The following is a 13,371-nucleotide window of genomic DNA, read 5'->3' on the forward strand; positions in this document are numbered from 1 at the left end:
CTAGTAGGCCATCACTGGAAGGACAGGCCCATTGGACACACAAACTTTATATGCTTCTGTACAGGGGAACGCCAGGGCCAAAAATTGCGAATGGGTGGGTAGGGGAGTGTGGAGGAGGGTATGGGGGACATTTGGGATAACATTGGAAATGTAATTGAGGAAAATACCTAAATATATGTGTATATTTATATATATAAAACTAGAGATTTGAAGACAAACAGGATTAGTTGATTGTTCAGCCCTAGCAGACCTCTATTCAGGGATTGAGGCTCATACTGCCACTAGAGATTATGGGAATGTCTCTAGTCAGAATAGCTACCTGGAACCATATTGATGACCAGGAGCTGTACAGAAATGACCCTGACACTTACTGCCTGTGACACTGGAAAGAGCTGGTACCATCTTTCTTTTTTAAATTAGTTTTTATTTTTTATTAGATATCTTGTTCATTTACATTTCAAATGCTATCCTAAAAATTCCCTATATCCTCCCCTGCCCTGCTCCCCATCCCACCCACTCCTGCTTCCTGGCCCTGGCATTCCCCTGTACTGGGACATATGATCTTCCCAAGACCAAGGGCCTCTCCTCCCATTGATGGCCGACTAGGCCATCCTCTTCTACATATGCAACTAGAGACACAGTTCTGGCGGGTACTGATTAGTTCATATTGTTGATCCTCTTATAGGATTGTAGACCCCTTTAGATCCTTGGTTACGTTCTTTAGCCCCTTCTTTAGGGTCCCTGTGTTCCATTCAATAGATGACTGTGAGTATCCTCTCCTGTTTTTGCCAGACACTGGCATAGCCTCTTAAGAGATAGTTATATCTTGGTCCTGTCAGCTAAATCTTGCTGACATATGCAATAGTGTCTAGGTTTGGTGGTTGTATATGGGATGTATCCCTGGGTGGGGAAGTCTCTGGATGGTCCTTTCTTTCATCTCAGCTTCAAACTTGATCTCTGTAACTCTTTCCATGGGTATTTTGTTCCCCATTCTAAGAAGGAACAAAGTATCCACACTTTGATCTTCCTTCTTGTTGAGTTTCATGTGATTTGCAAATTGTATCTTGGGTAGTCTAAGTTTCTGGGTTAATATCTGCTTATCAGTGAGTGCATATTATGTGTGTTCTTTTGTGATTGGGTTACCTCACTCAGGATGATAGCCTCTAGATCCATCCATTTGCCTAAGAATTTCATAAATTCATTGTTTTTAATAGCTGAGTAGTACCCAATTGTGTAAGTGTACCACCTTTTCTGTATCCATTACTCTGTTGAGGGACATCTGGGTTCTTTCCAGCTTCTGGCTACTATAAATAAGGCTGCTATGAATATATTGGAGCATGTGTGTCCTTATTACAAGTAGGAACATCTTCTGGATAAATACCCAGGAAAGGCATTGCTGAATCTTCTGGTAATACTGTGTCCAATTTCCTGAGGAACTGCCAGACTGATTTCCAGAGTGGTTGTATAAGCTTGCAATCCCACCAACAATGGAGGAGTGTTCTGCTTTCTCCACATCCTTGCCAGCATCTGCTGTCACCTGAATTTTTGATCTTAGCCATTCTGACTGTTGTGAGGTGGAGTACTTGAGAGAATAGGCCATTTCTCTCTACCAGGCAGCAGAGAGTAGCTAACCTTGGTAGTAGGTGTGGGTGAGCCTGAGTCGACAAGGGTAGAAGAGCTGATCCTGCCATTTGTCTGTCATAAAGTGCTATGAATGCAGTGATGATGTTCCACCACTACCTCAAGCAGTAGGAAAAGCTGCCCACAGGGTCAGGAATCCTGTGAGTGCCTGATATTGATGGTATCACAGAAGCCAGAGGTGTTGAACCAGACCAACAAGTCATTGCAGTGAATATTTGAAAGTGAAGAGAGAGAGATATACTGTGGGACACACTGTAGCATAATACAGCTGCCATGATGAAGTGTTTTCTATACCTTTATTTTTTGTTTGTTCTGTTTTGTTATTTTTATTTGGCCAGGGAGTTTGCAAAGGTGAAGGGAAGATATGATGTGATGGGAAGATGGGTAGGACTGGGAAGCATGATGTAAAACTTGCAAAGAGAAGGGAGAGACGATAGGGGATTATTGGAGGGTAAACTAGGAAAGTGGATAACATTTTAAATGTAAATGAAGAAAATATGTAATAAAAAAGTTTTAAAAATTGAATCTACTTGAATCAATCTCAGTAAATTTGGGAACAAGACAAGGAAGTCTACTCTCCTCATATCTATTCAGTATAGTGCTCGAAGTGCTAGCTAGAATGTAAAATAACAAAAAGAGATCAAGGAGATACAAACTGGCAAAAAAGAAATAAAGGTATCACTATTTACAGATGATATAATAGTATACACAAGAGACCCCCCCAAAACCACCTGAGAACCTCAGCTGATAAACAACTATAGCAATATGGCCAGCTGTAAAATTAACTAAATAAATTAGTAGCCTTCCTTTATACAAATGATAAACAGGCTGAGAAAGAATTTAGGGAAACAACTCCCTTTAAAATAGCCATAATTAATATAAAATATCTTGGAGCAACTCTAACCAAACAAATGAAAGACCTGTATGACAATACCTTCAAGTCCTTCAAGAAAGAAATAGATCTCAGAAAATGGAGAGATCTTCCCTGCTCATGGATTGGCTGAATTATTATGGTAAAAATGGCCATTCTACCAAAGGCAATCTACAGATCAATGCAATCCCCATCAAAATCCCAACACAGTTCTTCAAAGACATGGAAAGACCAATTCTCAAATTCATCTGGAAAGTAAAAAACCCAGTATAGCCAAAACAATTCTTAACAATAAAAGAACCGCAGGGGAAATCACCATTACTGAACTCATATTTTAATACAGAGCAATAGTGATAACAACTGCATGGTATTGGTACAGAGACAGAAAGGTTGATCAGTGAAATAGAATTGAAAACCCAGAAATAAAACCAGACAAGGACACTTGGTCTTTGACAATGACACCAAAACATACACTAGAAGAAAGAAAGCATCTTTAATAAATGGGCCTGGTCTAATTGTCTGTCTGTATGTAGAGAAATGAAAATAGACCTATAATTGTCACCTTGCACAAAGCTCAAGTCCAAGTAGATCAAGGACCTAAACTTAAAACCAGACACACTCAATCTAATAGAAGAGAAAATAGGTAAAAGTTTTGAACTCTTTGGCACAGGGGGAAATTTCCCAAAGAAAGTTCCAATGGCTCATGCTCTAAGATCAAGACTTGATAAATGGGACCTCATGAAACTGGACAGTACATAGTACATTTGTAAGGCAAAGGACATAGTCAATAAGAAAAATTGGCAACCTACATATTGGGAAAATTATTCACTAACCACACATCTGATAATACAAAACATATAAAGAACTCAAGAAGCAAACCACCAAAACACCAAACAATCCAATAAAAAAATGGGTTATAGAACTATACCTAGAATTCACAACAGAGGAATCACGAATGGCTGAGAAGTACATAATGAAATGTTCAAAGTCCTTAGTGATCAGAGAAATGCAAGTCAAAACAACTCTGAGATTTTACCTTACAGTAATCAGAATGGCTAAGATCAAACCTCAGGTGACAACATATGTTGGTGAGGATGTAAAGAAAGAATACTCCTCCATTGCTGGTGGGATTACAAACTGGTAAAACCACTTGGGAAATCAATCTTGATTTTCCTCAGGAAATCAGAAATATATCTACCTGAAGACCCAACAGTACCACTCTTGGGAATATACCCAAAAGATACCCCACAATGGCCCAGGGGCATGCGTTTCATATGTTCATAGCATCCTTATTTATGATATCCAGAAGCTGGAAACAAAGCAGATGTCCCACGACAGAAGAATGGATACAGAGGACATGTTTCATTTACACAATGGAATACTTCTCAGCTAAGAGGAATGAGGACATCCTGAGTTTTGCAGGCAAATATATGGAACTAGAAAATATCATCCTGAGTGAGGTAACTCAGACCCAAAAAGACATGCATGGTATGTATGCACTAACAAGTGGATATTAGAAAAAAAATACAGAATACCCAAGATATAGTCCACAGAACTCTAAAGGGCTCAAGTGAGGATGCCCCAGTCTCACTGGGAGGGAAAAGAAAGCAATCACAAGTCAGAGAGTGGGAGGGATCTGGGAGGGAAAATGGATGGGGGATGGTGGGAAGGCTAACTTGATCTGGTATTGGGTGAGGAAAGAGGGTTGAAGCCCTATGGGCCAGCATGAAGAATGGAAACAGGTAACCTTTGGAGGTAAGGGTTGGGAAGACTGTCCAGAATGCACAGAGACTTGGGAGGTAAAAGACTCAGGACTCAAAGGGAGGGACCTTAGATTAAATGCCTGGCAGTAGAAAGAGGGAACCTATAGAGCTCACCTCCAGGAGGAAGACAGGGCATTAAATGAGGGGGGAGTTTGCCATCCCACAGTCAAAACTCTGACCCATAATTGTTCCTGTCTGAAAGAACTACAGGGCTGTAAATGGAGAGGAGCCCGAGGAAAAGAAGGTCCTGTGACCAAAGTGGGATTCAGCTGAAGGAGACATCCCAAGGCCTGACACTGTTACTGAGGCTATGGAGTGCTCACTAAAAGGGACCTAGCATGACCTTACTCCTGAAGACCCAACAAGCAGCTAAAAGATTCAGATGCAGATATTTGCACCCAACCAATTGACAGAAGCTGCTGACCCCTGTGGCTGAATTAGGGAAAGACTGAAAGAAGCTGAGGAAGAGGGCAATCCTGTAGGAGAACCAGCATTCTCAATTAATTTGGATCCATGATAGCTCTCAAACACTGGACCACCAAACAGTTAGCATACACCAGCTGATATGAGGCTTTCAACACATGCGGCAGAGGACTGCTGTATCTGTGTTCAATCAAAGAAGATGCACCTAACCTTCAAGAGACTGGAGGAGTTTAAGAGATTAGGAGTTTAGGAGGAGACAGGAAGTTTAGAGGTCAGGCAGGGTAGGGGGTGAGGGGTGAGGATATCCTAGTGGAGAAAGGGGGTGGGGAGGAGGTATGGGGTGTGGAAAAGTCAGAGGGTAGACTGTGGGGTGAATAAAATCTGGAGTGTATTGCATATGACAACAAGTTTTTTGCTGAAAGGACCCTGATATAGCTGTCTCCTGTGAGGCTTTGCCAGTGCCTGGCCAATACAGAGTGGATGCTCACAGTCATCTATTGGATAGAACACAGGGCCCTAATGGAGGAGCTAGAGAAAATACCCAAGGAGCTGAAGGGGTCTGCAACCCTATAGGTGGAACAAAAATATGAGATAATCAGTACCCCCACACCTCGTGTCTCTAGCTGCATATGTATCAGAACATGGCCTAGTGGGCCATTATTGGAAAGAGAGGCCCCTTGGTCTTGCAAACTTTATATGCCCCAGTACAGGGGAATGCCAGGGCCAAGAAGTGGGAGTGAGTGGGTAGGGGAGCAGGGCGGAGGGAAGGTATAGGGGACTTTTGGGATAGCATCTGAAATGTAAATGAAGAAAATATCTAATAAAAAATTTAAAAAATAAAATCAAATCTGGATTTAAAAAAATAAATTAATTACAGAAAAATCGAAGTAGGACAAAACAAAAAGAAGTAAAAGAGGACAAAAAAAGCACAAGAAAAATATATCAATGCAGATGAAGCTGTCTAGTCTTCACTATGATCTGTTCTTTTCCAATTAGATGATTTCCATATATGTATGTATATGAGGAAGATTCTCCTGTATTAGGATTTCACTCTGCCACTCAAATAGACTTCAATTTTAGCTGTTTGTCTCTGTATAAATCATGTCCCACTCATCTTTGCTCCCCATTTGATCTGTCTATTCCAGGCCACTCATCCCCATCCATAGCTACAAATGCTATTTTCCCTTCATATGGATATTTATCCCTCTCCCATTACATTACACTACACTACCCTCTTAGGTTATATGGATAGTAGCCTGAGTATCATCTTAACAGCGAAAATCCCCAATAAATATGTACTTGTCATATTTGTCTTTCTGGTTTGGGGATATTTACTCAGGATGATTTTCCATTTCCATCTACCTACAAATTTCATGTTGTAACTTTTTTACTCACTTCATATCCCTCCCATTGCCCCACCTCTTTTGTCATCCACTCCCATAATCCTCCCTCCATCCCCCTTCTCTCCATTTTGTTTGATGTTTACTACTAGCTTGCTGTATATTGTTTTTATTATATTTAGTAATGGACCTTGAATTCCTATTCTCTCCAATACTTTGTATTTTGTCAAAGGATTTTCAGCATCTAATGAGAGGATCATATTTTTTTTTCCTTTAAGTTTGTTTATATAGTGGATTAAGTTGATAGATGTCCGTATATAGCCATAATCTGTTTCTTATCCTTCTCCTTCTCCTTCTCCTCCTCTTCTTCTTCTCCTTCTTCTCCTTCTTCTCCTTCTTCTTCTCCTTCTTCTTCTCCTTCTTCTTCTTCTTCTTCTTCTTCTTCTTCTTCTTCTTCTTCTTCTTCTTCTTCTTCTTCTTCTTCTATTTCTTCATCCTCTTTATTTATTGAAAAGGTGTTGCATTATCGTTAAAGCCCTTTTCTGCATTTAATTGTCACATGGCTTTTTGCCTTTCAGTTTGTTTAGATGATGGATCACATTTATTGATTTACATATGCGGAAACAGCCATGGATCTCATTCTTACATTTGCAAATCCTTTGCCTCTATGTTCATAGGAGAAATTGATGTGACAATTTTTCTTTCTTGAGTTTTTATACTTTTTTTAAAAAGGATAATTATGACCTCATAAGGTGAATGGGCAATATTCCTTCTGTTTTTATTTTGTAGTAAAATCTGGGAAGTACTTGAATTAATTCTTACTTTGAAATATTGTGGAATGTAAGCAAATAAAATAATTTAATAAAAAATATTTTTCTTCCCTCTTTAATCTTTTACTGGTGAGATTTCCTTTTAGGTTCATATTCAAATACCTAAAGTTTTCATTTCCAGAATACCTGTAGCTTGAGAATTCTTTATTGATTTTATTTCTACTCTTGGGTGTTGAACTATTTTATTCATTTCCTTTGCTTTTTCTGTCTTCATTAATTCCATCATTTCTCCAATAAGGGGCTCTTTAACATGTATTGAGGCTATTTAAAAGTCTTTGTGCTTCTGCTCTGATGCATTTAGCAGAGCCACTGTAGTAAGTTGTAGGGCTTATTGGAACCTAATACACGGTTGTTGTCATGAAGAAGGGAGAGGCACAGCCCAACACAAAGCAGTGAGTAGCCCATGGTGACCTCTCACTGCACATAGGGGCTTCGAGTTGATACTGTGTGATTTTGTGTTAGCTAAAAAATGCCCAATTCAGAAATTATCATATAGTCTTTTGGGGAAGGGTTTCTGGTGGATATATAAAAGTTTGTAATCAAACAGGAGCCAATGAAAGGTAACATCCATCACCGAGGATCTACCCACCCTTTCTCCTGAATGACAGACTAACACTCACTCCCAACATCAAGAAGAATTGCATTTCCTACCACATAAATAAGATGCACAAAAAGATACTGAAGCTAGAAATTATACTTTTTCTCTTTTTTAAGGATTTTATTTGCACAAACATTAAAAGTGAAAATAAAGTTACTTTAGAAAACATGAGCATTCAGTAGTGAAAGCAAAAGTTACAGTACTCATGTGAAATATTTGAAAGCTCCCAGAATTCACATTACAATGTGGATTTTGTGGGACTCAAGAGTTTAACATAGTCAATAAAGTCTGTTCATTGGAGTGGATGGCACTCCTCTGGAAATAGAGTCTCATGCCACATGCTTTCTTGTGAACATCAGGGTGCTCACACAGTAGGGTATTGGGCCAATGAAGCAATTGCACAGTGGTTGTTCCTGTCTTTGGCAATCATCATATATCCACTCAATCCCCATCGTCTACCCCAGCTGAAAGAAAACGTATTTTCCATTTAGTAGAAATAATAACACATGATAGACTTATTACAATAACTGACAAGAGGCCTACAAACAGAAGTATCAGAGAAAGCAAAAGGTCTACTCCTGAGTTCAAGAGGTGCCTCAACCACGATGTGAATACTACAGCAGAGAATGGGACTTTCCACCCATATGTGCATTAAAATTAAAAACATGATTTACGCATGACAAAGTAATGGCACTGACATGAAACGTGTATCCTAGAAACCAGAGTAAGAGTGGAAATTACACAATAATATATTGTTAGTATGTTCTTAGAGATATAGGGTAGCTTAGAGTTCAATGAGTGGAGATCAACTCCAAGGGCCATTTACAAGCCAGATTTATGTTGTAGTGTGCCTGTAATAAAAGGTTTTGGAACATGGACACAGGGTATACACGTTGCAAGCTGGCTAGCTAGAGTAAATAATAATTCCTAGATCAGCCAGAAACACTGCCTCAATATGAAAGTTGTGTAATGATTGAGAAACAATTGATGTTAAAATCAGTGTTCTACGCAGGTGCACACATGTGTCCACAGACATGCACATAGGCAAATAGACCTACATGAAAAAATAAGAATAAACTTTGTTCAACTTAACTGGGTCAATAGTTTTTAGGCTGTGTATCAAAATACTGAATGCAATATTCAGTCTCTTCATGAATCCCCTGTTAGGGCATCTAGGCCCTTAACCACTAAACAATCTCTCTAGCCTTGGGAATTTTAAATATAGAAAGTTTGGCAATTTATACCTGTTCTTGATCAGCCAGTAATTATTGCCATCCGTTTCATTTCCCACATAACCATAGCCAATTATCAAAACTGCATGATTCACAGAACTTGTGCAATTTGGTTCATAATAAACACCTGAGAAATACAATGGAAGCTGTTATGAGATGCGAAGGATACATAACAGTGAGCAATGACAATAGGGAGGCATTTTCACAGGTATTGAAATTATATAAACTACAATGGAATAATGAGTCTGATGAATAGTTCTAAATATATATATATATATATATATATATATATATATATATATATATAATATATATTTTCACAGAAAACTGAAAAATTCAAAATAGTGATATTTGTTGATAACCATGGTTTACAAGCATATGAGATGACTTCTTTTTTTTTTTATTTGTTTTTTTATTTTTATTTTTTTCAGCTATTTTTTTTATTTCGTATTTTCCTCAATTACATTTCCAATGCTATCCCAAAAGTTTCCCACCCACCCCCACTCCCCTACCCACCCATTCCCATTTTTTGGCCCTGGCGTTCCCCTATTTTTATTATGAGAATCTCGTGTCAACTTCAACTTACAGGACATAAATTACTTAAACCAAAGGCTCTGTTATAATTTGATATCAGATATTCTGTCTCAGTAAATATATAAAAGTTCGACAAAAGTGAGAAGAGTTGAAAATTTAGCTAACCAATAAAGTTTATCATGCAGACGTTCATATCAGGTGAAATTCAGTACTTAGAAATATTACATGGAGATGAGTAAAATCCAGACACTCAAACATTCACATAATATGTTTTAAGTAACAGCTGGTCTGTGAACTTGTTGTGGCATAGGGAATATCACAATTTTTTTCTTCATATCTAGAAGGAAATATACTAACCTCCATCATAGAACCTAAAACTACTGGAGACAACATGAATTCCAGTAGCAATGGGGCCTTTAGTTGCTACAGCATCCATGAGGACATCTTCACTTTCTGGGAGGACCACAAATCCTGTGATTTTAGCAGCAGAATTTTTAGGATTGTACCTGCATAGTCCTTCCTTTAAAAGATAAAGAAGTAGAAACTCAGTTACTTCCACTTACAGCCTGGAAGAAAGAATCAGAACCACAACATTCTGCACTTTGCAAATGAACAAATTCAAAGGATTATTAAAAATAATCCCAGGAAGTAAAATATTACCATATGATTAGGAACTAAAAATAAGTTCTTTTATCTTCAATAACAACCAATAGGTCTTCATAATCATTAGAAAATTAAGTGTCACAGAGATGTTAAATATCTGTACAACTGTTTCCATATTCTCCATGTACACAAAAAGAAAAAAGGCCATACTGATACTTTCACGCCAAAATCTTAAACAAAAAATATATGACAACAAGGATATTGAACAAAGAGATTCTACCATGTATTTTGAGCTCTGAGATAGTGTACTATCTCTACAATTGTCACTCACTAGAAGCTGAGCTGAAATGACAACATAGGAAGTCCACTTACTTTTCCTTCATAAGGATAGGTTGCCTGAGCCTCCAGACCTCCATTGTGCAAAACGTACTGGAATCCATTGTATGTATTACCCCAACGACAGCCTCTATTGCCTTGAGGCCTAGAACAGTCCACTAGGTTCTGTACACTCAGTGGGATCAGTTTGCCTGTTTTCTTGAACATTTGTCCTTCTATGGCACCAGTCACAGGAAAAGCCCAACAAGAATTACAATTTCTCTAAGCAGAGAAGAAAATATGATTATTCATAAACAAATACTAACTCAAGAAACAATTTGGACAAGCTAATAATTAAGGAAAATGGGAAAATGGCAGTTGATAGGTCCATAGAAAGAAATGGTTAGTCTCCTAGAGGACTTGGATGCAGCCAATATGTACCCGATGCAGTACATACATACACACACACACACACACACACACACACACACACACACACACACCTGAGCAGGAGCTATTGGTTTTATGGGTTACTAATGACAATAGAAGGAGGCGTGTGTTCTACAGTGAGAAGAGAATCTAAAAGTTCAAGAATATGTGTGGCAGATTGCAAAGATCAATACATACTGTACAATGTATAAAAATTTCAAGGAAGAAAAAAACTATTATTAAAAAACTAACTGCAATTCCCTCCACATTCAATTTGAATGCATAGATATATCCTGTTTTGACATTCATGTGGTTTAAGAAGATGAGCATAGCCTGGCAGGGTGGTTCATGCCTTTAATTCCAGCATTTGGGAGGCAGACACAGGCAGATCTCTGTGGATTCAAGGCCAGTCTAGTCTCCAAATGAATTCCAGGTCAGCCAGAGTTCTTAAAACAAGAAAACCTGTCTCAAACAAAGCAAAGAAGAAAGTAAACAAACAAACAAAAACCAAAAAGGAGGAGGAGCAGAAGAAGTAGATTATGGTGATGGAGGAGAAGAAGAAGAAGAAGAAGAAGAAGAAGAAGAAGAAGAAGAAGAAGAAGAAGAAGAAGAAGAAGAAGAAGGAAGAAGAAAGAAGGAGGAGGAAGAAGGAGGAGGAGGAGGAGGAGGAGGAGGAGGAGGAGGAGGAGGAGGAAAGGCATGTGACACTATCATACCTGATTCCTCACACGAGTCACATAGCCTTCATTTCGCCAATCAACAAATTTGGGCAAAGCATCTTTCCAATACCAAGATTTAGGAAAAGGACTACCAAGTGCACGTTTCCAGAGACTTTTTCTTGTGTTGTCAACTGGCAATGTAGCACCAATTACAATGTTCATGAATTCTTCATCAGTCTTCAAGGAAAAGTATGTAAATTATTATTAAAGACTTCATGTAAAGAACTCAAGAAAACACTGTGTGAAGCAATTCATATTACACTCACCATGTCAGCAAACCCATTTAATCCCATGGTGTAGGTATTCTTCCCTAGGGAATTCTCCCTGTTATGCAGTTTAATCCTTTTTACATTTTCTTCCCATATTGCTCTTCTCAGTACTTCTTCCTCCTGAAGGAGCATATAATGGAAGACAATTCATTATATTTGAATTCCAGCACAACTTGCTGTTGTGGGTGTTAAGAGGCCAAGGAAGAGATATCAGAATACTATGGTCTCACTTTTATATACTGAGGAAAGGAGACTCTGGACATCGTGTGCTCACAATGATTCTTAGTAGGTAAACTCTCAGTGGTGGTGCTGGTTTTAGTGGAGCACCCATGATCTCTCATGCACCTAGACATTTTTACCCTGGGGACTCTCTGGACATTTTCTTGGATACCAACCGGACTGTATAATTTTTCAAAGCTTCCCATCCACTCTTTCCATTCGACATCCAAACTGGGATCAAATGCTGAAACACCTGACAGGATTCCCAAGCACAGGATGACCAGGAAGAAAGCAGGAGTCATGTCTCAACCTGAATATGAAAGAGAAATAAAGATATGTCTGTACTAGTGTTTTAAAAATGTCTTCTTACTATGTCCTGAGAAATTAAGCCATCCATGGTTAATAAAATAATTTCTGTTAATACTCCAAACACTTTTCAAAGATTGTAGAAATCCTTGAGAATGTTTTTGAACCGAGTCACTCAGTAGTGGTTATTAGACCCATTGTAAAATGAAAATCATGTACACAGAATTCTAGCACTGTAAACTTTAGGTGTACTCCATCTTGTTTTAGAAAGATATCCATGCACAATGAGGAAGTAGTTTTTTAAGATATCACTTATAATTTCCACCATGCAGAACTTCTATCATGTAGTAATGAGTTTTAATTTCAAGGTGAACTCAAGAGTTGGGGCCATCTATCATCATATGCCTTTCTCATATATAACAAGTGGTGGGCATGTCTTTAACCTTCTCTTCTTCATTGAAACAATGTGAAATATCATCTAGAAAGAATGTGGGAAGTATTACTTTCTATTCTTGCCACATAACCCATGGGATTATACAAACAAATTCCTACTCCCTACCTATATAAGAATGATGTCACTTAAAAAAAACAATAGGAATCTAAAGTCATGAGAAAAAGGAAGTATGATAGCAAGTCAATAATAGGATTTTATATCCTGTATTTGCTGGATTTCTAAATCAACACTCCCCATAGGACGTGATAGGGACATATCACCTGCTACTGCATATGCACCTGTAAATTGAAAACAGTTATGTCTATGGGTTAGTGCAAGGGATGTCTTCAAAGAAAAACAGCTGCAACTCTGTGGACAGAAGCAGACTTTCAGACCAAAAAAAGACTTGACTTTCTCTTTAAAATTTCTACCCACCCCTGCTCTAACTACAGAGAGGACTGGTGATGCTTAGGCTATATTTTTCTTCTCTTTGATCTGCTTGATTCTCCATGGAGTCTCCCAAAACACCCATCCAAGCCCATTTTCGATTCTGCCATTCACTGGCAGAGCCTTACCTTTCTGGGATGACCACTACTGCCTCAGATCACTCCAGAGATTCAACTCGTTGGAGGATGATCAGGTTCAGGGTCTGGCACAGCTATAAATCTGAAGTATCTGTAGGGTTGGACCCGCCCCTACTTTTGATTGGCTGTGTGGGTGACTAGATTAAGCCTCTAGGCACTGGGACTTCAGGCATCTTCTGAGATATAATCTGATTGTCCCTTTGACATAGCTGTAGGCTACCTCTGTGGACAGCAGGAAGTGGAATTTGTGAACCTTATCAAA

The 13,371-nt window shown here is 38.6% G+C and overlaps 1 protein-coding gene across 1 annotated transcript; it reads right to left on the reverse strand.

The window, feature by feature from the left end:
* Window positions 1-7,573: 7,573 nt before the first annotated feature.
* Window positions 7,574-13,133, reverse strand: Ctsq (cathepsin Q). The gene is made up of 8 exons (NM_029636.3): window positions 13,101-13,133; window positions 11,963-12,096; window positions 11,565-11,687; window positions 11,296-11,475; window positions 10,208-10,432; window positions 9,590-9,752; window positions 8,711-8,825; window positions 7,574-7,930 (listed from the first exon to the last, which is right to left on the reverse strand). The coding sequence occupies exons 2-8, from the start codon at window positions 12,086-12,088 to the stop codon at window positions 7,831-7,833; spliced, it is 1,032 nt and encodes a 343-aa protein (NP_083912.2). The 5' UTR covers window positions 12,089-12,096; window positions 13,101-13,133; the 3' UTR covers window positions 7,574-7,830.
* Between the last annotated feature and the right edge of the window lie 238 nt (window positions 13,134-13,371).

The sequence above is a fragment of the Mus musculus genome, chromosome 13, assembly GCF_000001635.26.
Source record: "Mus musculus strain C57BL/6J chromosome 13, GRCm38.p6 C57BL/6J".
Taxonomy (NCBI): Eukaryota; Metazoa; Chordata; class Mammalia; order Rodentia; family Muridae; genus Mus; species Mus musculus.

What these genes read in the sequence shown, in the direction of transcription:
- Ctsq (NM_029636.3), bottom strand. Translation starts at nt 12,088, where the DNA reads ATGACTCCTGCTTTCTTCCTGGTCATCCTGTGCTTGGGAATCCTGTCA. An exon ending in TAAATGGGTTTGCTGACATG is followed by an intron (nt 11,476 to 11,564) that starts GTGAGTGTAATA and finishes TTTTCCTTGAAG; the next exon opens with ACTGATGAAGAATTCATGAA. An exon ending in TACTGGCTGATCAAGAACAG is followed by an intron (nt 7,931 to 8,710) that starts GTATAAATTGCC and finishes GTTTTCTTTCAG; the next exon opens with CTGGGGTAGACGATGGGGAT.